Here is a 27,604-nt window from a genome sequence, read left to right as displayed (position 1 = left end):
CAGAGAGAACCCTAACAGAAACACCACATTCAGTTCCACAGCCACATCACCCAGGGACTGGAAGAAAAAAAATTAATAAATGTGAGACAGCTGATAAAACTAACTGTGCTTAAGATCTTCAAGTTAAAATATGACTATCTCTGATGTGGCTCAAAACTTTAAAATTTCATTAACCCTGAAAGAAAAGTTCTTGCCATCTTGCTCAGGACAAAACAAATAATGATCAAATTGGTTAAAAATATGGCTATAAACATTCTCTATACATTTTAGCGAAGTAGTCTTGATAGCTGCATTTGGAACTGATATGTAGTGCACTACATAGCATGTAGAATGCTTTATTTCCAATGACAAATTAGTGCACCTAAATTTGGAGAATTGATCTAATGGTCAGCCCTTAACTGGTCGCTAAGAAGAATGTTCATAATAAGGCATCCAAAACAAGCAACAAACATAGCAACTGTTGATAAAGAAAAATAGCAGTTCTTCAGAAGTCTCGACAATTCATAGCAGGTATTGTAGGTAATTGATAGATTTAAAATAGTTTGTGGTAAATTCAGCATTACATGACTAATTTGTAAACAATTTGTAGAAGGTATGACATGGCATGTTCAGTAAACAAGAGTCGAAAATAATTTTAGTTTAGGACTGTGCTCTCAAATCATTGGAGCATCTCTGCAAAAAGTTTTCTACAAATGGTACACAGCAGTGCTCTAGAACCCATGTACTGCACTTCGTATCAAATGGATTTAACAATGAACAGAAACCTAGCACAAGGAACACTTTTAATATAACAAAGTAAAAGAAAATTTTGTAAAATGTAACTAAGTAAATCTAGTATTTTTGGGTGAAGGTGGTGGTTAAACCTAAACACAAACAGGTACACATTAATCTCTTAATCAGCGTCCACTCAGGCTGTGTGCCTTTCTGAACACTGTGGCCTAGCTGCTGTAAGCCAGAGCATGAATATGGAGCTGTTTTGCGGAGCGGGGCTTGCTTATGTTTTCTGTCTGATATCTCTGGCCCATTCCCATTTCAAAGGAAGGTCCACCCAGGGGTTTGACTTTTTGATCTGGGCTGGCGACAGACTCGACCACCTGCATGCTCTATCAGGTCCTGGCTTGGCACGATCCCCTGCTGACCGCTCAGAGTGGAGAAGTTGGGCACTCTGCACACTCTGGCCCCTCTCTCTCTCTCTCGAAATCTATTTCTCTCACTCCCTCTGAGAAGCCACTGCTCTCATTTTTGGCAAATCTGATTGTGATGGCTGGGATGAGTCTCCTTGCAGAAGTTCAACCCTGCTGCAATTTTGCTTACTTGTAACATTCTTAAAATGAAACCATGTTCGAAAAAAAAAAACATACTGTAGAATCATGATTGCAAAGACAGAGATATGCTGAAATATTTCTAATAAGCAAGACAATCAACTTTTGTCAACAAACTTCTTCAAACTCACTACGTTTTAGTGTCACATCTTCACTTGAATTGTAAATAATTCCAAAACATTACAAGATATGCAGTGGAAGATTACATTTAATCAGCTTCCGCAGCGTATTTCTGCTTCTCGCAGTCCTCTGCGATTTCTTTGAAGCAAATGATTGAATTGAGCAACTGGGCATTAAACCATCAACCATCAAGGCAAATGTTTTAATTGATATGATTACTCTTTAATGATATTATGATTTCTATAAGCAGGCATTAGCATTAAAAGTTAATGAGATGACTGTGACCATGACAATATAATTAAAACCCTCAGGAGTTGTGATCCTCAAATGAATAATTTACAGTGAGTGGGGAGGGGGTGAGGATTGGGGGGTTTACACCTCACACAGCCATGATGGAAAAGAGGAGAAGGAAGAAGTACAGGACAGGAGGCTCTGCTTTTTCCCTGCTGGCATTAATGCCTTTGATTACAGGCCACACTATTAGTGTAAAGTATTTGGGTTGTGTCCCTATTAAACCCTTAGCCTTTTGGGATACACGCTTCCTGTTTGATGCAATATAAGTGTTCTAAACAGAGAATCTACGAGAAGTCTGGCAGCCACAGAAGACGAGGAGGAGTAGGAGGAGGACAGCACACGTCACATCTTCTTGACTATCTTTAACCTTGTGGAGGAATAGGAATGCGTGCAGGCTTATGATGCACTACCAGCTCTTTTGCGTTTGGTTAGTATGCTATTAAAAGCGGAGCATGAGTGTATGGAGACATATACACATGCCTCTTCAGAGTGATAAACATGTGGACTTGCGTGGCCCTGTCTGGCTCCATCTTAAAACAATATTTACAAGGTTGTATCACGGAACAGTAATGCTGTCCTCGTCGCACAGCACTGCCTCTAGAAACCACCTCATGACAAACAAATCCTGGAGTGTGTGAGTGAGTTCCTGTGTGTGGAATCTCCAGAAGATCAGAGTTTATAGAAGAGTTGGAGTGGAGTTCACTTCTTTCCTAATTTTCACAGAAAATTCCACTCTTCAATGAAAATACATAGCATGAGTTACAGCAAATTTAAAAATCAGTGCTCTGCTATGGACGTAAATCACAGCAATGGGGGGGGGGAGGACTAGCAACATTGTATTAATCAAATGCACAGACATTTAGGAAGTTCGCAGTGAGATATGTGTATGTGTTTTTGTCTTCTCATTTGTCCCCACTATAAATGACATTGAATATCAGTGCAAATTTAAAGAATGAGTGCTTAATTCGCTTGCTTTCAGAAAGCCGAGAGAGGGAGAAAGGCGCACGGGGCCGTCATGCAGGAAGGCAGCAGGAACAAGCATGGCAGCGTGTGGCAAAAAGCTCATAAATCCTGATTTGAGCTGGCCTGAGCCGGCAGCCACGCTCCGCCACTACATTTCTTAAATGCTATGTCTGATTAAGTCTTCCCATTACGTGACAGCTGAACTTTAACATTAATATGATAATATTGAAATAAGTGGTGTTATTTACTTAGCGCCAGGCCGAGATTGAGGGAGGGGGCAAGGGAGGGGCAGCGAGGGTAGGCAGGGGGGATGATAAATGATTTCTGGACAGCTCCTGTGACACCAGGCAGCCGCAGACTCTCTAATGAGACTTGACAAAATGGAGACATATGCAGAAATATTGGTTACAGTCTACGTCCCAGACAACCTCTTTTTCTCTCTCTCTCTCTCTCTCTCTCTCTGTCTGTGTGTGTGTGGTGTGTGTGTGGTGTGTGTGGTATGTGTGTGTGTGTGTGTGTGTGTGTGTGTGTGTGTGTGTGTGTGTGTGTGTGTGTGTGTGTGTGTGTGTGTGTGTGTGTGTGTGTGGTGTGTTGGCCCTGATTGTCTACAACCACTGAAGCATCTATTTCAATTGCCACTTCCTTCCTGGCCCCAGGATTTTAAATTTAGCTGGTGTCATTTACATATTACTCTTAATCAAAAAAAGAAAAAAAGAAACAAAACCTTACCGTCACGGTTCAGGGACAGGCGCAAAGGCAGTTTATAAAATGGAGATGTGACAGATGAGTAAATTCTGTGTTAGCAGGATTGCCTCTGTCCACTTGTGTGTGAGTGTGCTTGCCTCTGTGTATGTGTGTGACCGGGGGGGTGTTGAGTAAAAAAGCAAACCAGTGTGTGAGGGATAAGAAAGAGAGATAGCACATAACTGTTTTTATAAAGGAACAGGTAAAAAATAATAATAAAAAGAGAAGTATTTGCATATTGTCTTGATTATTTACAACGTATCATACAGGGACAATGTCTTTGTAATGTGAAAAAGTGTAGCAGACACCAGGAAGACAGACTGCCAGGGTGCTAAAGCAAATAGGTAAATATTTCAGATCATTTCCATACAAGCAAACGTGCCACAGCCTTGCAGTAAGGCACTCTGATCCTAAACTGGTTTTGCACACACTCACCTGGTGTGTGGTTGTGTACAAGTGTGTGTTTTCATGCACTATATAACAAGACTAAGAGTCCACACGCATCCAAAATGGGCAGCAGAATCGGGGTCCCTACCTTTCGTCTTACCTTCTCAGCATGCCGGACAGGATACGGGAGCTCTTGCCCAAGTTCGCATCAGTCTCTCTCAACTGGAAAGAAAAGGGAAAGAGTTCATTTATATTATATATGTATGCCACATATTCAGGTTAAGACGACAAGAAGAAACAAAACCTACCATCAGAAAGGATATGCATTATGGATCTTAAAACAAAGCGTTTTTGCCCGACATAGCAACAGTAAGTATGAAACCTATTATGGACCTACAGTAACTGTCACTAGCTTTAAACATATATAGTTACAGACAGACACACACACACACTGATACATAATAAGTTACACATGGCCATTATAATGCTTATCAGGCAGTTGTTCACTTACTTTTGAGTCTGTAAAAATGGCTATAACTTCTCAGGAATTAAAGCAATATTTTAGTGAGGGTCTCGAATTGAAGCTAAAAGTGTACTTCAATCCAATTCAAATTCTGTCCCAAGCACATCCATACAGTATGCAACGCGATGAAATGTTTATATGACTGCCCATGATCCAAAAAGAAAGATTTTTCTGTGATGAAATAAACTGCACTGGAGAGTATAATTAAAGTAAGAATAGAAAGAATATGAATTATTAAAAAAATATGAAATATGAAATGAACAACATTTTACAAAAGTTACAAAAATAGAATTGAAACACATCTTGATCACTTCATTTCAAATCCACTTCCAAATCCTAATTCACTGTGGTGTACAGGGGCAAAATTACAATATTGGGTCATATGGACCCAACTGTAATTGTGTATATATATATATATTTTTTTTTTACACACACACATGCGCGCACACACACACACGCGCGCGCATGCACGCACATAAAAGTTCATACATTCATAATACATTCAATTGTTCCCAAAAGACAATTGAACAAAGGTGTGGTATAAGCTTTGATTATCTTTCTAATATCCAGAGGCCAATTCTTTTTTTCCCCCTCTCTCACCATTTCATTTGCTCTCACTTACTGCTCTCTTCTCTCAGTACTTCATGCGAAACTCAGAGCTATAGAAGTGCCACCGCCAGTTCTCTGGAGGAATGCGTACAAGTGTGAATATATGTGTGTGGGTGTGTATTTAGAAATGCTGATGTTGCTGTGGAAGAGAAATCAGTTACATGATGCAGGATGCCTTTCCGCCACAATGTCTGCTCTCTCCTAACACACAGCAGGGTGCCTCTCTGCTTAACACTCCTGCTATAGCTCTCAAGCAACCACTGTGTGTATTTATGGGTGTGTATGTGTGTATGTGTGCATGCTTGCATCTTGGTGCCAGGCACAAGAACAAGAAGAAAACTGGATTTTGGGCAGGTTTGGGACATATAGTCTAAGACAATTTCCACAATGAGGGATCTGTGCAAGTTTTATAACCAGAACCACTACAAACTGTACCAAAACCAGTATATCTCATGAGGCTGTGCGTATGTGCAAGTGCAACGTTATGATTGTTTGCAGGTATCCAGTAAATATGTTTCAATCTCACTGATGTGAACTCGTATGCAAAAAGCAGCCCTTTACATCTGATTCTTTCACATTATGTTTTTCTTTTCCCACTGATCCCCCCCCCCCCCCTTACAAAATACCTTTAAAGTATAAGAGGCCAGTGGAGGCTCAAGGGAAGGAGGGCTATTCTCCACAGACAGTAGACCTTTGAAAGGAAATGTTTTATTTCCTTTGAAATGGGCTGGCAGCCCAACTGCCATGTTGTGGTCTTTAAGCATCCTTCATAAGGCCCCTGACTAAGCGCACTCCATCTGGGGGTTGAAAAATGGCAAATACAGTAAAACCTCAGATTGTAAGTAACGCAGTTTGTAAGTGTGCCGTAAGACGAGCAAAGATTTTTTTTAAATAAATTTTGACTTGGAAAAACGAACAAGTCTTGGTTTACAAGTACAGAGTATCATGAACCCCCCCCCCGGAACAAATTATGCTCGTAATCTAAGGTTCCAGTGTACAGGAAATCCAGATAGAGTTAGGGAATGAGGAAGAATTTATGGCAGTAACATCGACCAGAATTTAAGGAGGAAGTTATGGCAGTAACATCAACCAGAATTTAAGAAGGAATTTATGGCAGTAACATCAACCAATACGATGGCCAGCAGAATACTTTCCTGATGTTCTTGGAAATTATTAGTATTTTAGCCAACTACCATACCAAACTGGTAGAGTGAGTACTTTACAGGCACAGTAACTAACTTGCAGCCTGTAGCTTAAACGTAATTTTGTTAGCATAAAAAGCAATAGAGTGCATTACCTAAAAGCACTCTATTTAGCCAAAGTGTTACACTCTGTTTCAGCATCAACCAAGAATTCAACCAGAAATAATACCAAGAGGACATGCTCGCTAATCTCACTGTGTTGGCCTGCGTCGCTACATGGCTATGAGCATTTAGAAAGTCTTGTGTCATGCATATAATTATAGCATAGGACATGATCACTACAAAGATGTCTTATTAGTGCTGTGCGCCTTATCAAATGACCCATTATACATGCTGTACATACAAACAATCCCTGCAATGGCAAGATGTTAATGCACAGTGAGAAAGAGGGAGGGCATGAAGCACCCCAGTGCCAATCACACAGAGCATTTCTTCTCCAAGACAGTATGTGAGTTAGCAGTGCTTTATCCTTTTTTTTTTTTTTTTTTTTAAACAAAATAGTGTCCTAATTTGTGTTGTTAAATGCAAACAATTGGAGTTACAAGACTTCTTTTAGCATGTGCATGAAAATGCTCACCCGGTCTCTGGATCTCTGGATCTTCTCACGGTCAGTGTGCAGATTGGACAGAATCTCCTGGCCTATTTGTTCTGCAAAAGACAAACAGAAAGGGCATGAGATGTCTTCAGCATGTTTCTTATGCTCCAAATACATCTCCCTATCATGTTTTAACATTGTACCTAGCATAATAAAACATTGGCAGCTTAGTGGTGCTAGGATTTGATCGGAAAGTGCCAGGTTCAAATAATTTCCAAAAACCATGGAAAATCCCAGGTCCAAAACCCAGCACTTTCACTGCTCTGCCCTTGAGCAAGGCTCTTAACCTCTGCTGTTCATATGTATAATGGGATAAAATTCCCTTTATAAAAAAAAGTCACTCTAGATAAAAGTGTCTAGCAAATAGCATAAATGTAAATGTATATCTAAATATTAAATGCTTGAAAGAAGTTTTTAACGAATTTAGGAGAATTAAGGAGACCATTTCTAAAGAAATACTTTGCATTTTGCATGTGCAGGGATTATGTTGATTAAGTAAACTAATAAATGATGTAAACTGCATGAGGGCTAAACAATATAGCTTAAAGTTTGTGGACACCTGACCATTACATCCATATGTGCTTGTTGAACATTCCAGGTTTAGTTCTGCTTTGCTGTAACCCCTGTTTTATTTGGAGACCTTGCTATAAAAAGGACTTTTAGTGGTATTGTGAGTTTAAGGATCAAGAATGCAAAGTTCCGTATTCTTGATGCTTGGACAAAAAATTCAAATTCAAATTCGAATTTTATTTGTCACATACACAGTCATACACAGTACGATATGCAGTGAAATGCTTAGACAACAGCTCGTGACCTAAGAATAAAATAATAGGAATAGGAATAGGAAATAAATATGAAAATTAAAATAAAGGGTAAATTTAACTAGGGAAGAATAAAATAAAATATACAAATAAAAGTTAAAAGTAAAATAACTGTACACAAAAATACACAGTATAGAAATGTGGAGAATATATGAAAAAATGTAAAACAATACGAGCAGCGGAATAAATGGTAATAAAAAGCACACAGTCGGACAAGTACTGTACAATGCACAAAAGCATTCGCAAACTTAAATAGTCATTACACAGACTAAATTTGAGATCCAGCCCTGTTTCATAAGTCTTGTCTTTCTAGACACTTACCTCTACCAAAAGATGTGGGTCTGGTTTCTCTCAAGGTTTCTTCCTCATGTTATATGAGGGAGTTTTTTCCCCATGCCAACATTTTATAATTTATATCCAGAATTTTTTGTTTCTTTAAAGCAGCTTTGCAAAAATGTCCATTTTGTAAAGTGCTAAAAAAAACTAAACTAAAACTAAACTGACTTAAATTGTCTTCTGCTAATACATTTACATCCTAGGTTAAGGCTTTTTTTCTGTGAAACTTAACTTGGATGGAGACAGATGTTGCACTTCTACTTATTAGCATCTGCTTCATGTACTGAAGCTGTGAGGCAAAAGTTTTAGCCGTGATATGCTTCAAGGCCAGTGGAGGGAGCCTAATTAAAACTCAGAACCAAGATGCTTGGGAATCCCAAACTAAAATGACAGCAAACACATTTAGTACTGACTAACTGTGAGCGTATGAAGCTTTAACATAATCCCCAACATGCATCATGAGGCTGCACCTAATCAGCGCATGAAATATTGAGGAAACACTTTTCTTCGAAATGCTGCTCAGCTGTCACCAATATATACTCATTTATGCACATTTAGTAAACATGTAAAATAAGGCATCTGACAAGCTCATCAATGGTCACTGTCATGTTCACATCCACGGAAAACAATAAACAAAAACCCATTCCCATTCTTCTCGTCCAAAAAAAAAAACCACCACTGAGTAGACATTAGCGGTTTGGTGAAGAGGAGGGGGGAGAGAGAAGTGAGGAATCTTTGCAAGGATCAAAGTGAGCCTTTCAAATGCACCAAACAATCGTAAGTAAACAACACACTCATGGCTGGATTACATTACACAGGTGCAGCATTCAAAGAACAAGTATGCATGCTCAGGACACAATGAAATCCTCTGCATCTACCTGCTTAAAAGCAACTCATAAAGAGAAATTTATGAGCGACAGTGAGGTTGAATACATAGTTGAGCCTGTAGCTATGCATATATGTCTTCGCCTTCATTAATTTTTATTCTGAGTGCAGACAGATTGAAAGATATTCGTATTAGATAGAGTAGTCAGACAGATATGTGACCGATAGACAGATTAAAAGAGTAAAGAGCGATATTAATAACCGTCATAACAGCAGCCAGTCAACAAGCCGCAGACATGCGACTGTGGTTGAGGGCGGAAAGGTTCTGTAAAGAAAATTAAGCACTGCTATCAGTCTCTGTCCGAGAGAGCACCTTAAAACAAATGAGAGTGACCCTCAGGGCTCAAAAAAATGCTGCAATCTTTCTGATAGTCAGATAGTCATGAAAAAGGCACTGCTACCAATGATGGATGAGACTCAATGGCTGAAAAAAATAATTGTATCAGGATGGCATTTATTTTTATAAAAAAAAAATTATACAGCAATGGAGTAGGTTTATACATGCACGCACAACCTTTAGCACAAACGAATGGCAGCTGCTGTAGTATGATCATTACTTTTGCTCCACTAGATCGTAAATCAAGGTTTTCTTCTTAGGGGTAACTATTGCAACCATTAACTACAATTGGACACACTTATATGAGTTATTGTTCCCAATTATGAAAAAATTAAAATTAAAATGATTGATTAAAGTTTTGTTACTAAAAAACTGGTAGCTGATTTAATTGCAAATGTATAAACAGCCTATGAAATCTATGTAGTGTTTCATCTTGTGTACAAATTCAAATAAAAGCCATACTGGAAGCAGGGCAGAGCACAGAATGTGCGAGTGATAAGTGACCATATGAAAGTGATATAGCTCCTCCTCATAGTCCTGCTGTGGTGTAAACAGTCCAAAACACATCAGCGACTCAGTAACACTCAGCCCAGAACAGAACCTAAAGTACAAGTACTGTATTTCACTTAGCAAAGAGAGTGCACAAATTGATGTTCTCATTAAACCCTCCTTCCTGTTTAACTGCCCGCTTCCCTACTGAACAATTAGCAATGTACATACCACCTCCCATGAGAGTAGGATAAAGTTCCCATCTCTTCAACTATTTCAGCCTTTCTTCTTGTCCTCTGCCTATCTGTTTGTCAGAATTTATATGTTTCCCTATATGCTTCTTTCTCGCTTTAATGAGAGCTCTGCAGGTTGGGTCGAGGCCAGGAGGTGCAGCAGATGCTGAGTTTGGCTGAAGAAAAACATACACAGATACTGAGGATGATGAGAGATGACTTCCATTCTCTTCTTGCAGTTTGGGAAAAGCAAGTATCTCTCCCAGTCTTCTTCACCCTCTCTGTCCATCCGTATCTGTGGCCATTAGGGACTAAAACCCTTAAGCTGCATGACACACTGCCCGTTGGAAATAAATGTAATATGGAAGTCAACATAGCATCAATTATACAAAGTGAGACATGTCCAATCCTTGCCTAATATCAAGAAACACATCAATGGACTTATCCTTTAAACATTAATTTATTTATTTTAGAAATGATTTTAAGGAAATGTTAAACTAATTGTACAATAATCACATGTGACATTTCCTACACGTACAGTAAAGCATGTTTGTGCAGAAGAGTGGAAAAAGAAATAGTAGGCAAAACCAACAAGTATGATTTTTTGCTCATAATCCTATAAAATATTCCCCTCCCGTCTAAGGCCCCATTAGCAATTTACGTGACCCCGATGCTAAGCTTTTCCACAGCCTTGGTACTGCTAAAGATTCTCCTCCCTAAGGTCCATTTAACAAGCCTATTACTGAAATCTACAATAGCAACATCATTACCGAAGGGCTGATTTTAATTTAAGCTCTTAATCTGCTTATTGCCTGGCACGTATGGAGCAGAAAATGTGCACACTAAAAGATCTATATCTATAAATGGATATTAAGTCAGATGCTGAAATGTATAAATTAGATTTCATTCAATAATGCCAGCTGACTGAAAGAATAATGCATGTAAGTCTATTTGTTTTACTTCTACATAGTCAGCTTACATGCCGAATATCTCTAACGGCTCCGTCATGATGTTGTCTCTCTGTTTTATCCACCTGTTTTGTCTGCCTGGCTGGCTGGATAGCAGTTTGTACATTTTGCCCATGGACTGACCACATCTGTCCACAGAGGATCAATTCAGATATCGGGAGGTCACACGTTTTCAATCCTCTTCTGCTGATACCTTAGTTAGGAAAGCTACAGATCACAACAAGGAAGAAAGAGCCACCATTTTCCTGTTGCTTCCATTCATTCATCCATCTGTCTGTCCATCCCTTCACCCCCTTGGTGGACACGTATAATTGGACATGTGATCAATTTTACAGGAGCTGCTGAGTGCAAGTCCACTCTGAGTTGTCTGAAACCCTGTGTCAGTTCCCCAAGCCAAAAGGCTACAAGCCATGACACACACTTGCTCCCAGGATCTGGTCTTTATTATAGAGCCGCAGACACTTTTTTGATGGTGACCACACAAACCTCTAGATGGACACAATCCACAGACAGCCAAATGAGAGGAAGAGTGTCCAGGGGAAGAGTAAAGATAAGCCTGGCAGTAGGCAGCTCCTCTCACACACAGGCTACCATACATACGAACACACACCTATCCTTCTTTTTTGGGGCTGTAAAGAGTTATTCTCTATCTGGTGAAAGAATATCCCTTTAATCAAAGATGTGAAAGGGACAGCAACAGAATGTGAGAAAAAAAGAATGAGGACAAAGGCCTGTGAGCATGAGAGAGAGAGAGCGAGAGAGCGAGAGAGACAGAGAGAGAGAGAGACAGAGACAGAGAGAGAGAGACTGGTTGGCACTCAGGCCTCATTTCTCTCAGCTTTCTTCACTCAGCTGGCCACTGTTTTATTCATTGCCTGAGTCCTGACCCTACCACACTCCTGCTCAGACAAATCATTTCTGATTAAGACAAATCTTTATTAGCCAGTCACTCAAGTTAGACCATTTATCATGTGCTCCCTGACTCTCCTCCCCTCTCAGCATACAGCACCACTCACCCACTTCTTTAAGAGCCTGATTACTGACAATTGGAGGAGAAGGACATGTGAAGTTCTCTTATGGGTGATAAGACACAGGTTTAATGGGTATGAATGACCATAGCAGCAGGAGAGTGTACAGTAATTGAACTATTTGTTTAAAAGCAGAAAGGAGGGGGAAAATGAACACTTCTGCCCTGTCCCTTTTCCTCATCTGTCTGTGCGAGTAATAAGTGGATTGCCATTGATGAAATAGAGTTGCTCCTCAACAAGGTTTCAAATGAGGATAAATTAGAGGCAACAGCATGCTAAAGAGTAGTTCTAACAGTGACAAATCACTCAACGCAAAAACATATGTACAATTCAAACAAATATAACCATCCCTGAATATAAATGAGCTTAAGCAGCACCCATTTTAATTTGTAGTACAGAAATCTAAAAGAATTTAATAGAAACCATACATATATTAAGAGTTTTCCTTTTCTCCACAACTTCCCACTTGGCTTGGTTTTATTAAGACAGGCTGTTTATCACAACATCACTTTGATAATTACACTACTTTAGTAGGGATTAAAACACATTAAATAGAGGCATACTTTCTCTCTCTCAGTGCTGACAAACCTACTTGAACCCTTAAAGCTGCTCTGCATTCTTGCAGCACAATTTGATAAATGCAGCATGATGGCAAACTGCACTTTAGGTCACTGAAAATGAACCTTTTGGGAAAACGTCTTTCAGGGTGAAAAAAAAAAAAGGTTGCCATGCTTACAGGAGTAACAGTGTTTTTGGATCGTAAAAGAGGACAGATCTCTTGTGTTTGACGTCAGAATGTGACATACTCAGTGATTATGTTTATTCAGGCTTCAGGTTGGCCAATGTGGCTTTTTACAATTACAAGTATATATCTCCAACTGTTGGTTGGTTTAGAAAGCGTGATTTTGCATTTTCATATGAACAAATATTTTTAAGAACGAAGGAGGGGAAAAATGGTTTAAAAAACCTGTCTATGTGCGGACTGCTGTAGGCTTGAAGCACTTGAAGCAAGGTCTCAAAATAGAAGATCACATATTTTTATATCACATATTTACATATTATAGCTTATTTAGTAATACAAACCAGACTCCTGGAATTTATTTGAATAAAAATTAGAAAAATGTCCACCAAGATGTCTATAAACATTTGTGGCTCATCACAAAACATCAGTTTATCTAATTTGCTTACCATTAGCTTATTTTAATACTCATTAGCAACATTTGCAAACATTCCAAGATAATAGATCAAGAAACTGCACAGAAAGAGACACACATAAATGTGCATATCTTCACCTGTGACCAGAACTGTGTACAAAAGATCTCAGCTGCAGACAGAAAGTCAAAGGCTGAGATTACTATGCTTTAATGCCTTTATATGTAAATAAGATCTGCAGAATAAGAAGACTACTTATCTGTCCACAATATGTGCAAAATAAATATGACATCCTTGACTATGTAATACAAATAACATATCAAGTAAAGCCCAAATAAATAAACAAGGTTCTTTAGAAATTGCCTAGGCCTAATCAACCAGCCTTACTGAAGCATCCAAATTAAAACTAATAGATTTCAGAGCAGAGAGTGATTAACCAGCTTACAAATGTTCCTGCAGACCGGAGTTCAGGTTCCCTATTAAATGACCAGAGTTTTCATGGGCCATTGGACACCATACATCTACTACACCCATGCTGGTCATTCTGTCACCACATCAACTGAAACATATTTATTAATTTAAAACCTTCAATATAGAAAGTGATTTGCAATTGCAGATCACGGCTGTGTTGACAAAAAAATGCACTGACATGGCCAAGTGGAATTAAAACTTAGACACAGCATCAACTTTATTAAATCTAAAGACTATGCTAATATTGATGCGTCACATTTTAAAATTCAAACATTATAAAAAATCTAGCATTTTTTCCAGTCTGGAGTTACAATAGCTTCATGCTTCTTTGTCGCCCAACAGGGCAAAATTTAAATACTTTGGTCCCCCTGCCACTATTTTTTAACTGACAATACCACTGATGAAAAGGAGCCATATGGACATACAACATGAATACAGAATACATTTGCTTGTTCTGCATTTACAGACACACACACAGACACACACGCATCTAACCTAAAGAATGCCAACCCGTGAAATAAAACTGGTGCTTTCTTAGGGCTCATAATACAGTAGCTTTTCTCTGTAAAAACAAAGAAAGAAAGAAAAAGAAAGAAAAGGAACAACAGCATACAAACCAGGCAGCAATAGGGGGAAGGCAGCTCTTAAAATCAACTCAGTTCTTCCTAATCACATGCTGCACACAATTTCCCATGCTTCTAGTAACTTCACACGTTGCAGAACTAGGGGAAAAACTTGATGTTTTACCGTCTTTCAAACAGTTTTGCAACGTTAATAATCCTATTAGTGTTGATTAAAGGGTTTAGCTTTTCTAATCAAAAACTTGACAGACAGATCAAAGCAGCAAACACAAATTATGCCTTTTAATTATCTGTACACCACCACACCTCAGGCTGTTCTTCCCAACCCATCTCATAAAAAAAAAAAAAAGAATCCTCAGTCACAGATGATGCTGAGATCTAACACTTCCTTACAGTTCATTATCCAATAAGACATTAAAAACAAGCATTCAGAGCATTAAAGCTACCTTTACAATTAGCCAAGACCTGAGGGAACCCTGCAATCCCATGTTCCTGGATATTGCAGGACCCCAAATTGAATCACCTTAATTATGTTTGTCAAAAACGGATGCACTGTCACCTTCATTTACATGTTTTGACAGAAAGCTTCTAAAAGACTCAATGGGAGTTTAGCACACTTCATCATGTACTGATTGTGGTGGTGTTTTTGTCTTTGTTTAATAACCAAACTCATTGGAACTTTGTTTAAGCAATTCTCTTTTTTGTATAACAAAGAACAAGAAAAACAGACAATACTTGAAGAGTTATCATATTATACATGAAAATTACCATAAAACCGTATCTATACCTGAAGCCTATACCAGGGAACTTAGGTAACAAAGCATGGTACACCCTGGATGGTGTGCTAATAAATCACAGGGTGCAAACACACACACACACACACACACACACACACCCACACCCATCAGATGATTTGAAAACTACAGTTAGACCACGTTTCTGGACTGTGGGAAAAACTGGAGAACTGTACCCGAAGAAAACCCACACCGATCCGGGGTGACAGTGCTACCCCACTATGCTGGTACGCTTCTACATTAAATCTTGAGGTATAATAATGTAAACATAGTTAGGCATGAATAAAAGATGTATTATGCTATAAGGTGGACTTCATACTATCTGCATCTTTACGAGTTATAAACCAGGAACACATTGGACTTTAATAGGACAGGAAAATTATCACAAAGATAAGTGATTATATGTGGTTATCTACTAAAAAAAAAAAAAACATAAATCAAATAACAGATCAGTAAAAGAGAAATTCAACTGAGGTAGCGATCATCACGTGTCAAATTATACCACCAAAACACCAGACTAAGTAGCGCCTATTTATGTTCAGGTTTGCTGATTGGAGGACAATTGGTGAAATGACAGTTCGAGAAGTTTTTTTTACAATTCTAAACCTTATTAAATGAATGACTGCAAAACGTTGTAAAAGATACTTAAACTACTACATATTAAAATGTACTAATTAATACACAACTTCTGGCATACCAGTGCAGTAAGCAGTTGGGCCGAGAATGTCTGATTGGAGCAATTTCTTACAGAAACCTGCTTTTCACTTACTTTTCCACCTCTCAAACATTCACATTATTTTTCTTTCAAACTTTCCAACTTCTAGATTTCTCTGATATGTTCTTGTGAAATATCTCAGTATGTTCTCTTACTTGAAACCCCTCCTTAAAGATTGGTGTGATAAGAGACTGTATCTGATCTCTGAGAAGCCTGACAAGCCTGCTGTTTTTGCTGTGTGGGAGACCTGCAGTCTCCTGTGGCATTTACATCTTGGGACAGAGTGAGAAATTTCTTTTTACCGCTCAGAAACTGCATTCACCAACTTATTCACTTCAGACTTATAGGTCCCACACAGAGACAAGGATCTTTGCTTCATTGCTTCCATGTGCTTCTCATTTGGAAAAAGGCCTTTTGCAGGTTATACACTACGATATAAGATGTGCTGTGTTAATTACACTTCACAAATAAAATATTTCTATCGGTCTGACTTATTTTTTGTAGTAAACTGTCCATACAGAATACTGTTAAGATAAATAAAAAAATATATTTTAAGTTCAGCATTCACTTGTAATCCAGCCAAAATAAGCAAAACACATGAACAAAAATTTCCCCTCACAGTTTACACGCTGCTAAGTACATCAATGGTGTGGCAATGATATGTAAATTATATACATTCTCTACAAACTGAAAAGTCTTTATTAATTTGGTTAAAGCTATAAAAGAGAGCATGAAAGAAGGCATGAAGAACTTTCAACACTTAAATATTCTCTCAACTCTTACTCTGAACTTATTTACACCCTGTTGCCTGGCTGAAAATGTAAAAGTAGAGCATGGAGTAAAATTGTGTTCGAAATAAAGCGAGCTTTAAGCTTTACAGACATAAAAATTAATTTATTTAAAAATTAGAATATTTGTGCAAATGCACCCGCTCCCAAACACCCAGTTTACATTAGCACAAAATATCAGAGGTTAAAATGTCAAACAATGGAACGTTCCTGCAGCCTCTACATGGCCTTGGTTGCTCTGGGCCAGTAACATATACTTTTATTCTATTGTTCTTATACAATTCATACTTCACTTTAAGGTGTCCAGAACATTTCTTCCTGGTAAACAGGAAGAGGGACAGTCAGGGCAGTACAGTGTGGCCTTGTCCGCACTCAAAATACAAATTTGTTTTCCTTCTTTCAGTCAGTACCAACATGCATTGCATGGTTATTGAAAGTCAAATAATACTATTATAGAGGGGAGATGAGGCATGGAGGGCACTCACAAAAGAAAAATGCATTATGTGCATCATTTAACAGTGACTAAAGCCAGCCTGAAGAAAAGAGATTATTGTAGGAGCAGAAAGTGAGAAAACACACATACATATTGCTGTGTGAGTGAGTGAGTGAGTGAGAGAGAGAGAGAGAGAGAGAAATATTGCAGAACATATCAGAAACTCTCTCCTCTCTCCAAACTTACTGGAAATACACACACTATCAGTCAAAAGTTTGGACATACATTCTCTTTCAGTATATTATTTTCTATTTTTATTATCTTCAACATTGTACTTTAAGATACAAGACAACTACACAAGAACATGTATGGAATTATATAGTAAATTAAAATCAACCCAGATTATGTTTTAGATTATCCAAAGTTGCCACATTTATCTTTGATGATGGCTTGGCATACTCATGGCCATCAGATAGTCACCTGAAGTGGTTTTTAAATCACAGATGTGACTTGTCTCTATAATCTGTGACAATTCTTGCCTTATTAAAGTGTTCTACAACATCATCATCTATACACCATCTTCTTTTGCAGAGGAAGAGTGGGTCAATACCCCTATTACTGAACTACAACTACTGTACTCACTATAACGAAATTAGCTTTCATAAGGGTCCGTCTCAGGATGGACGAGCAACAGCTACTTCTGCTGCTGAGGATATGTTTATTAGAATGACCAGCCTCGAAAACCACTAATTTACAGCACTTTAGATTAGAGCCCACATAAAGGCTTCTTGGAGTTCAGTTGGCAGACATATTTCAACATTCACAGTTCAGGGGAACTGTGTGAGTAAGGCCTTCATGATCAAATTGGGGCACAGAAACCACTACTTTAAAAGAACAAGAAGAAGAGACTTGCTTAAACCAAGAAACATAAGAAATGAACATGAGATAAGTGGAAAACTGTCCTTTGGTCTGGTGAGTCCAAATGTGAGGATTTTTTTGTTCTAACTGCCATGTCATTGTTAGACGTACAGAGGGTGAACAGATTTCAGTTTCTGAATGTTTGGTTCCCACTGTGAAGCATGGAGGAGGAGGTGTGGTGATGTGGGGATGTTTTGCAGTTGACACTGTTGGTGATTTAGTCAAAACTGAGAGCAGACTTAATCAGTATGGCTATCGCAGCATTTTGCAGAGACATGCCATCCCATCCGGTTTGCACATACGTAGTAGGACCATTATTTGTTTTCCAACAGGACAGTGACCCCAAACACACCTCTAGGTTATATAAAAGCAATTATTCCAAGAAGGAGAGTGATGGAGTGCTAAATCAGATGATTTAGCCTCTAAAAGCACCTGATCTAAAGCCAGTTGGGGTGGTTTGGGATGAGTTGGGCCAGACAGTGAAGGAAAAAAGCCAATGAATACTCAACACCTCTGGGAACTCCTTCAAGATTGTTTAAAAACCATTTCAGGTGACTACTTCATGAGGCTGACTTAGAGAATGGCAAGTGTGTACAAATCTGTTATTACAGACAAAAGGTGAATAGTTTAAAATATATTTTGAGTACATTATTCCATTTGTTCTTTCATAATTTCAACATCTTCAGTATTAATATACAATGTTAAGAACAATACAAATAAAGAACAAAAATTGAATAAGGTATATCCAAACTTTTGACTGGTAGTATATTTCCTACAATGATCCAAAGACAAAGCTTCTTAAGGTTCTGAATATACATGTACTGTTCAGTTAGTTCTTTCAGAGTAATCTGGTTAGACGAGAGGCATTCCATGAGTGGTGATAGTGGAGCACAACAGCTCTGAAGCATTTACCTATATTTATACAGGTGTACTAACAAATAATATATTATACTAACTGTCAGTCGCAGTTAGTTAGTTCTGCCCAGTTGAGGAAGAATGTGTGTTGGTGGAGCAAAATAACTGGTTAAATAAAGAAACAAATTGTAATCTGTTGATGATAAATGGCATTGTGGAACAGTTGTATAAAAGCAATATCACATTTGAGGTTGAGTTGCGGTTCTGATAATATCCAGCACAACATCTTAAGTGATGATGCTTAAGTATAAACACAGAAATAATAAGGCTTTCACTTTCTGTGATTGAAACAGTGCTCATCACCTAAAATATTTTAAAAGACAGAATTAAGGTGCAGAAACATGCAACTGTTTAAAGTTGGATTCCTATGAATGCTACACATTTCTATTTGACAACTGAAACATAGTGCAACAATCAGCTCCGCAAGCCTAATGTTGTGTGGTGAAATTAGCAGCAAATGACTATGAGGCACAGTGAATAAAACTTGACATGAAATCAGAAGGGCTAAGAAAGAAATCACCTCAGCACGGCTGAATTAACCACAGCAGCCTCCACACCGTACCTGACCTCCCTGCCATCTCATCTACTAATGAAGCATATCTAACTTTTTAGACATAGCAGAACTAATTTAATCCAACTTCTGAGAGCGCTGCTCTATCAAATTAATTATTCATAAAGGACACGATATTATAACTCACTTGTCAACCCTATGACTGTCCTTTGCAAATCTCCCTGTCTGTTTTCTCCTTCTTTTGTCTTCTGTCTTTTGTCCTCCTCCTTAGGCTTTTTCATCTATCACAGAATGTCACATCCTGGCACGGGTGTAGCAGAACAAAATTATTTACTTGTGGTATTTGAAGTTGCATGGTGGTGGCAGGAGAATCGAGATGATTGCTGGTTGGTGTTTGGAAAGCAACTACCTATGTATGGCTGTGGCAGGGGCACTACCAAAGCGTCGTAATAACATAACCTGGATACCTTTCAATCTTTCATGAATAATTCATGGTCTCTCACTGAGCTCACCTCTCCTTAATGTTGTTTAGATCAGTGGGCAAGAAGAGGACGGTGAGGCTGGATGTTCTCTCTCTCTCACACACACACACACACACACACACACACACCTCTAGTCAGCGTGATGGAATGTGACCCCAGCATTAGTGACATACAGAAGAGCTGCAAATTTATCTGGAACCCCCCCGGCCTGTTGCTTTCACCACTATATTAAATGAGACTCCGAGAGGAAGCCAGCCAAGCAATAAACATGCAAAGAGAGCACTGATCACCAACTCTGCCCCAACATAAACGAAACCAGCAAATGCGGTCAACTGATCCGGTTTAAGAATTTATTAACAGATGTCTTAAAAAATAGGCTTCAGGTTTTCCGTGCAGGACTGAAACTATTCTTTACTGGCATACATGCACAAACCTGGAACATTTGACAAAACCTGAGGTGTGCTTAGGAGACTGCTGGAATATGTCTTGCTCTTTATGTTTGTAGCTTCAATAATTTAGTTTTTAGTCAAGGGCTCAATGAGAATGATGTCACATCACAACAAACTCAAATTCATAGGGCTGTTGAACATTGCCATTGAAAACACAATTCAAACGTTGTACATGGATCATATGCAGATACAGTTTAAAAGAAATAAACCAGTCCTACTGCAAATTACTGTTTCATCTGTGTTTTCTGTATGAAAAGTTCTGTTCTGATTTTCCTCCAGTGTTTAATAAAAGCCCACAGGACCAGTTTTCATAAGAGATTCGCTCATGTTAGCGAGGAAAAGCTGTAACTTTTGATTTTCTGACAGGTAAAAGTCAGGATGGAGTGGTTTGGGATTTCTTCGTAACAAGACAAGCTGTATTTTTTTTGTCTTCAAAAGATAAAGAGAAATACAGACTAGTGAGAGATTAGCTTTATATTGTAAAGCCCAGTTCCCAGTTTCACAAGTTTCAGTGTGGACTGCTATGAATTCACAAATCGTCATGAGCATTGGGTGGTTGTATGGTTTGATTAGGGCTTAGTGGGGTGTGTCTGCGTGACCTTAGTGATTTGCAGCTTGCCAACCTGAGATATGAATTATATTTGGTTAGCGGAGCGATAACATTGAATGACCTGTAAGTCTGCCACCTGTGGTCATTTGTGGCCTTCCATTACAACTGTTTTTACTGAAAATTGACCTGCAATTTTAGTTGACAGTTAACTGTGATAAAAAAATGTGGCTGATTCTTTATATAATTCTGTGTATATTTCACGATATTTATTGACTTTAATCACACTGTTAGGCTGATTGTGATATTAACATGTGCAACTGTAACATGTTACAACTCTAACAGTGTGATTAAAGTCAACAAATATCATTATTATATATATACATATACACACACACATGCACACACACACACACACACACACACACACGCTAAAATTATACAGACTTCAGGAAAGGAAAAACATATAAATATTTTAATACTAAATGTATGTTATATATTGAAATATATGATACAATTATAATTATTATTAATAATATAATATACATCATACTATTTTTCTTTTTCTAAAGTGTCTATACATTTTTTGGCTGACTTCGTATGTAGACCATTATAGCTCAAATGGACTATGTGTAATTAATCATCATTATTCTTCGCTGTGCCATACCAAATTGGAGTGCCACCATATTTCGCCTTAGCTCTGCCCTAGAATTTCACTGCTACACCGTATCTAATGGTGTCAGAGCAAGTCAGAGCCATGGTAAAAATCTTAAAAGTGGGAACTGGACTTAATACCAAGCACATATACATATTCACTGCACAATTATGAATAGTCTGATATTTTTATGGATGGTCATATTACATTATTTATTAAATAAAACAGCAATGAACTTCCAGGAACCTACGATGCATGCAGGCACACCAACACACACACAGATCTGTGGGGGTGAACAGCTGTGTGACCGCCGAGGACAAAGACACTGCTGTTAGTGATACTGTGCTGTTTATGGACTGAGAGATGCCTCACAAACAGAGAGTAGTACCAGGAGCACAAGCTGCCCTAGAACACACACTCACAAAGAGTTGCCTGTCAGCAGCCTGAGCCTGCAACCAGCAGCTCACCACCACCACACACTGTTCTCTCTGCCAGTCATATTTGGGAAAAGATCTCATGCTTACAAATAATATAAAAAACTATTAGGCAGAAGCAGCACAACATTTTTTTTTTTACATCCACAAATACAGATGTGGTTTAAACCTGCAAATTGTGCAGGCCTGCATGTCTAATAAGAAAATAGTAAACACCTGTGAGAATTTTATCACTTACATTTACCTAAACAGAAATAGAAAAACAATATAGAGACCTCTTGCATCTTGTGCCCTGATGAAGAAGTGTCTGTGGATTAATAGTAGACATAATACATTTTCTGTCACAGTAATGTCGTTACAAGCAGAATCACAAATAACGAAAGACGCTTTTGGTCACTAGTTTAAAATTAGAAGTCTGAAATCTTTCACTTTGGCACTAACTATGCAAATAAAAAAAGCTTTCAACAAATTTTGGAATTGCAACAAATCATCAAAAGATTGTGCTTGCATCACAATCCAAAGTTTAAACACACTTTTAAATTTATTTCTACATTGTAAAACAATGCCAAAGGCACGTAAAATGTGCAACAATCTCCTTTGAACAGTTGATATCGAGATTTGTCTGTTACTTTTGCTTTGTAAGGCCTTTATAACAGTTCTAATCTGAGGTGCTGTAAATTGGTAATTTTTGAGGGTAGTAACTAACGCAGGGGCACTGGTGGCTCAGTGGTAGGTGTTTTGCTTGCCATGCGGAAGGCCTGGGTTCGATTCCCAGCCAGGACCCAAACCCCAGCCACTGGATGCAGTGCCGGTCTCAAGCCCGGATTAATTTCAAGATTAAAATAACAACTCACTGTTGCTGTTGTTACTTAATCACACAATTCCATGTGTTATTTCATAGTTTTGTAATTGTTCTAAAATGTAAAAATTTAAACAAAAATCATTTAATTCAAATCAAATATTTCTGTACTAGTAAATGAGTACATAAAACTCATTTAGAAATAAAATGTCAATTATATTTATGGGCACTTTCCTCCTTCAGATCACCAAAATACTATAAATGTACATTGTGCAAGTAAAGAAAATTTTTAAAAAGCTGTACGAGAGGATTAGCAGCATTGATGTGTGTGTGCGTAGCAATGATTATAATTCCAGCTGACGCATGACAGCCCCCTGCTCACTTGAGTGCAGAGGCCAAGGCAGAAGAGCACTGACTGGGGGCACAGTGAGGCTGGCACCATGTCTCGACCTGGCCTGCCATGCTAACCTAACCCTAGAAGCAGAGCTTGCCCTTCTTAGGAGATGACAGCCAGGCTAACAAAGGGACAGATATCCTACTTAAAAATTCTCCCACAGTCTCCTCGTGCAAGCATGAAGTGAGTAAAGTTTACAGTAGTAGCACTTGTGCTTTAGGTAACTGGGGACTCACAAAGACACAGGCAACAGTAAAAAAAAAAAATAGACAAAAAGCTAGGGAAAGAGCGGGGGATTTTCCATTGGTGTTTAGAATTGGCTCCGTCTGGAGATCTGACAGAAGCGAAATGGTGTTCTGCCTTTCATTCCTGGTAGGCTGGATGTCCATACAGGCATTACTAATTTGAAATAAATGATGTTCCATTCAGCAGGCTCCTTGCGATCCCATGGCATCAGCTACAATCCCTGTGTCTGCGCTTAAGAGGAACACAGGCAGCAGCAAGCTGCAGGAGATTTTATGCATCAATATTTGTGCTACAAATTAAACTTCTCTAGACTGCATCTACTGTGCTGCATAATTAAAGGGGCTGATGGTAGCTATGTCATTTTCCATGCTTGCATTAAGAGGGAAAAAGCCTGAAGTACAAGAACAACTCCAAGAGACGAGAGGGGGGAAAAAACATTTTTGGCTGTTATACAAAACATCAAGGTTTTCCTTCCGTCTTCCTCTAAAGCATAAATTAGCAGATATTTAAGATTATGGACTTTTTTGCTTTTCCTAAGATATAAAAAATGGATTAAATGAAGCTGAAGTTGGGTTTAATGAGCCCAGTCGGGACATGTGGAGGGCTTTGAGGAGAAGTAGGCCCCAGTGCCACTCCCACAGCTGCAGCAGCTTCTGGCACTTTTACCTCAGCAGGGCCTGGAGCCAAAGTCCAGTGAACACACTCCACCTGGAAACACATTATGCCCTGTTGGGCTAGATCTAAGCTAATGTTCTCTCCGCATGAGATCACATACTTTACAGCAATACCTCTACAAACCGAGGGCAGTACAATGTCATATGGTACAAAAGTGTATTATCTGCTGTGCCCTCTCAAAGGAATGTCAGTTATGGAATAACAGTCCAAGCATGGCAGAATGTCCAGTTGCAAACTCTGAGAGATCTAAATAATTATTGCTGGCATTAAGTGAATTTGGGATGCCCACTTTATTATTTTGTTAATGTACCTGCAACAACTTTTGTCAATGTTGACTAGGAACAGAAATGAGTAAAATTAGGGCAAGGACCGGCAGATTCTCTTTTATCTTTGGCACTGAGCCCTGCAGAGTTTTGTGCCATCTCCACAGACTCAGTGTAGTATAATACCATGCATGACACTGGTGTGCCTTTTGACTTGCTAATGTCAACAAATGCCCACTGGTTGGGTGGGGGGTGGGGTCAAAGCCAGATGAGTGGAGGGAAAAAAAGGGAGAGGTGGAGGGGAGAGAGTCTGGGCCTTTGCAGGTAGCCCTAGATCAGGGCTGGATGAGGGCCAGAGGGAGGTCTAGCACATTCCTCAGCTACTTCTCCAGTCAGCAATTAGCACCTGTCAGAGCCCACTGTGCTGTAATTTACAAATTGCCAAGATTAAAATACCAAGGCAATATGGGCTACACTGAGCTCACTGGCCACTGAAGCAGGAATAAAAAAGGAAGGGGAAGGATCTGCAGAGAAAACATGAGCATATATTTACCAGTACAGTGTTTCCCCTAGAAAATCTTTCAGGCACTGTGGCAAGAGGATGACAGAGATTTGACATTTGTGAACATGCTAAAATGTTTGGAGTACTGAGTGCACTACAGCGTAGTGCAGATATGGAGCAGTTATTTCAGCAGCTGTTTGTCCATTGCATGAATATGGTTGAAAATATGTCAAGTTGTGTGTTCAATGATTTTCTTAACTGCATGGGAGATTTTGCAACTGTACTTGATATATTATGACAATTTCTGACAGTAAACACTATGTTCTAATGACATGCACAAATAAAATAACAGTTTAAATGACTTGTATAGAATTTAAACCAAGCAAAGTTACCTAGGACAAAATATGTTTACTGCTACAATTCATTTAACGACTGGCTTTTATTTGGACATACTGACAGGCTGCACACAAGGGGCAACATTCAGTTCTGAAAAATGAAGCCAAATCAGAAGTGCCAAAATGTGCAGTTCCACAAATTTCTGCACATGGCTACACTTCGCTTGTACAGGAATGCATGTATTCATATAAAACAAGGATTTCTGTACTGTGCTCTGACACAGGAACTTGGTGATCTTATATATTCACATTACTAAAAATATATATTCACATTACAAAAAATATGAACGAGGATGTCACATCATTTTCCTATTTGATTGGTTCATACAGAGGGAAGAAACTCTAATATTAAGCAAATATTGAACCTCGACCCAACCTTATTGTGGTGAGCCGACCTCTGTAGTAATCATTAGCTTCAATATAGAAAAACATGCCTGGATGGGGAAATTCCACACACTTTATTACACATTGAATATACATGCTAGTTCCCACAATGCTACATTAAATAATTATAAACGTAGAATTTAGCAATCATATCCTGCACTGCTAGTTACTGAGCAGTAGTAGCTTACCAGAGTGGCATCATAGAAAAATTATTCTTCTAAAAACACATTACTAAGCTTCTGTCCAGTATATCGGACAGTATAAATTTTAAATAAATAAATAAATCAATCAATTTGACCGTCATGTAGGAATGGCCTCAGAATTTTAATTCCAACTTACGACCATATATGTAACCAGATCCAAGGGAAGAACTGTTACATTTCTGTATAAAAGTCTGTGAAGGACAAGAGGCAAAAATTTAAGCATCTGCAAAGACTGAGAGTTCATAAAAGCAAAATTAAAACAAACTGTGGTCATGCAGCTGAGAGTAAGAGGAATAAAAGACAACGCAAGGTGAAACTCTGAAATCAGGTCTCTCTTTGACACAACATCAGTCCTGACAAGCACCAGCAGTGAAGGGATCATCCTCGCACAGCGAAGCATATATTACACCTAGTCTAATGAATCGGTGGTCTGTGTATGGGTGTGACAAATCTTATGCCTGGTAAAATGTACAGTCCTGACACTGAAAAATGACCTGTTTGTTTAACATGTTCAGCGTACGAGTATCAGCCTGTCACTCAAAGCCGGCATGGACAACAACAGGTAGATGCTGCAGTTCCACACCGTTACACACACAGGATGCTCCAAGCTTACTGGGTCATCTCAAAGAGGCATTAAGCTTAGGGAATAAATCCAAAGGAATTATATGTGGCTTTAGGTTAAGAAATTAGATATTACAGGCTTATGATGCTGTGAGTGTGCTTACAGATGAAACATGTAACTCCAGCTGCTGGGATGTTTGTTACAAAATACATAAGTAAATTTTTCATTTATTCAATTCTGGAAAATGGGCCCACACACTTATTTACACCCGTTTGGTCCAGGTGTTATTTATAATCTACTTACTAGTGCATTTTGGGATAAGGGAGGGAACCAGAGCCATAGAAAAAAAAAAAACTTACAGGTGCACAATGGATTAGCAAAACTCCACACAGACAGTAACCTGAGATCAGGATCTAACTGAAGACTATGGAACTTTGAAATAGCAATGCCACATGCTTTAAAACCATGCTTCCTTAGTTTTTCCACTGTTTGAAAGTTTGCAGGATTATATTTACTGCACTTAAGGTCACGACACACTGTGCTGGAGCTTCCATGTTCAAGGACTATCACTTTAACGCTTCCTAAAAACATACACACCAGGGCTATAGTACCACACCAAAAGTCTTAAATATTGAAAAGACACCCAACATTATACAGTACATCATTTATGTGTTGAACCATTCGATAGAAAATGTGTACACACACATATATATACGAACATTCATACATGCATACATACACGCAGACACACATGTGCATGGCTGAAGCCCATGTGCAGAACAGGCGTGTGAGGTGGATGAATCTGACCCTCATGGCTGTTCTCCAGGGCATAAATAAACATGCGTGTGCTGGGCAACCCTCTAATCACAGGCCCTGAATCAAATTTATTCAGGCATTAATATTTTAGCACGTAGCCATGTGAGAGAGCATGAATGATTAATTTAGACATCACCTCTGTCACAACGTGTTACCCAGCTGGCCTCTGATCCACTTTTGAGAATACTAAACAAAGCCTTTTTTTTTTTTTGTGGAGTTTTTAGTTTTGGGCAGGAGTCATGCTCAACGAATGAATCTTCATTAGGGCACGAAGTTAATATATTACGTACTAATGCTTCATAAGAACAGCAGTATGCTGAACATATTGTTGTTAATACACTAACAAAAACTCTCCTACATGTTGAATTAACAGGTACCCATGTGTCCTGTTCTAGAATCTACAGTATGCTTTCCCTTTCAAGCGTTCTCTCAATGTCCTCCCTTCCTCATGCGTGTGCACTGTGGCCCCAGCATGGGGCCTGAGCTCCTGCATGGCCTCTGATTGGGCTTAGTGTTAGGTCCTGCTTGTCTAGTAAGCAGAGATCACAGATAACAGAGGAATACAATTATGCCACTCCTGCCATCTCAAGAGCCTGAGGGTTTGGGCAACAGTGTGTGTGGAATAAGCCCCGCTTGTGTGTGTGCTTGTCTGTGATATACTACC

The 27,604-nt window shown here is 38.8% G+C and overlaps 1 protein-coding gene across 2 annotated transcripts in view; it reads right to left on the bottom strand.

Moving 5' to 3' along the window:
* Positions 1-27,604, bottom strand: part of vti1a (vesicle transport through interaction with t-SNAREs 1A) — a 100,800-nt gene that overhangs the window by 34,916 nt on the left and 38,280 nt on the right. Inside the window, exons 6-7 of one of the 2 annotated variants that reach the window (XM_053512247.1) lie at positions 6,742-6,812; positions 3,979-4,052 (exon numbers count right to left, since the gene is read on the bottom strand). In XM_053512247.1, the coding sequence (XP_053368222.1) occupies positions 3,987-4,052; positions 6,742-6,812 (137 nt within the window). In that variant the 3' untranslated portion in view covers positions 3,979-3,986. The remainder of the gene's footprint in view (positions 1-3,978; positions 4,053-6,741; positions 6,813-27,604) is intronic. The other variant, XM_053512246.1, reaches the window with a different exon arrangement.

Source organism: Clarias gariepinus, chromosome 14 (genome assembly GCF_024256425.1).
Source record: "Clarias gariepinus isolate MV-2021 ecotype Netherlands chromosome 14, CGAR_prim_01v2, whole genome shotgun sequence".
In the NCBI taxonomy this organism is placed as follows: Eukaryota; Metazoa; Chordata; class Actinopteri; order Siluriformes; family Clariidae; genus Clarias; species Clarias gariepinus.
Note: the sequence above shows the minus strand (reverse complement) of the source record. Positions and strands in the feature narration are given on the sequence as shown.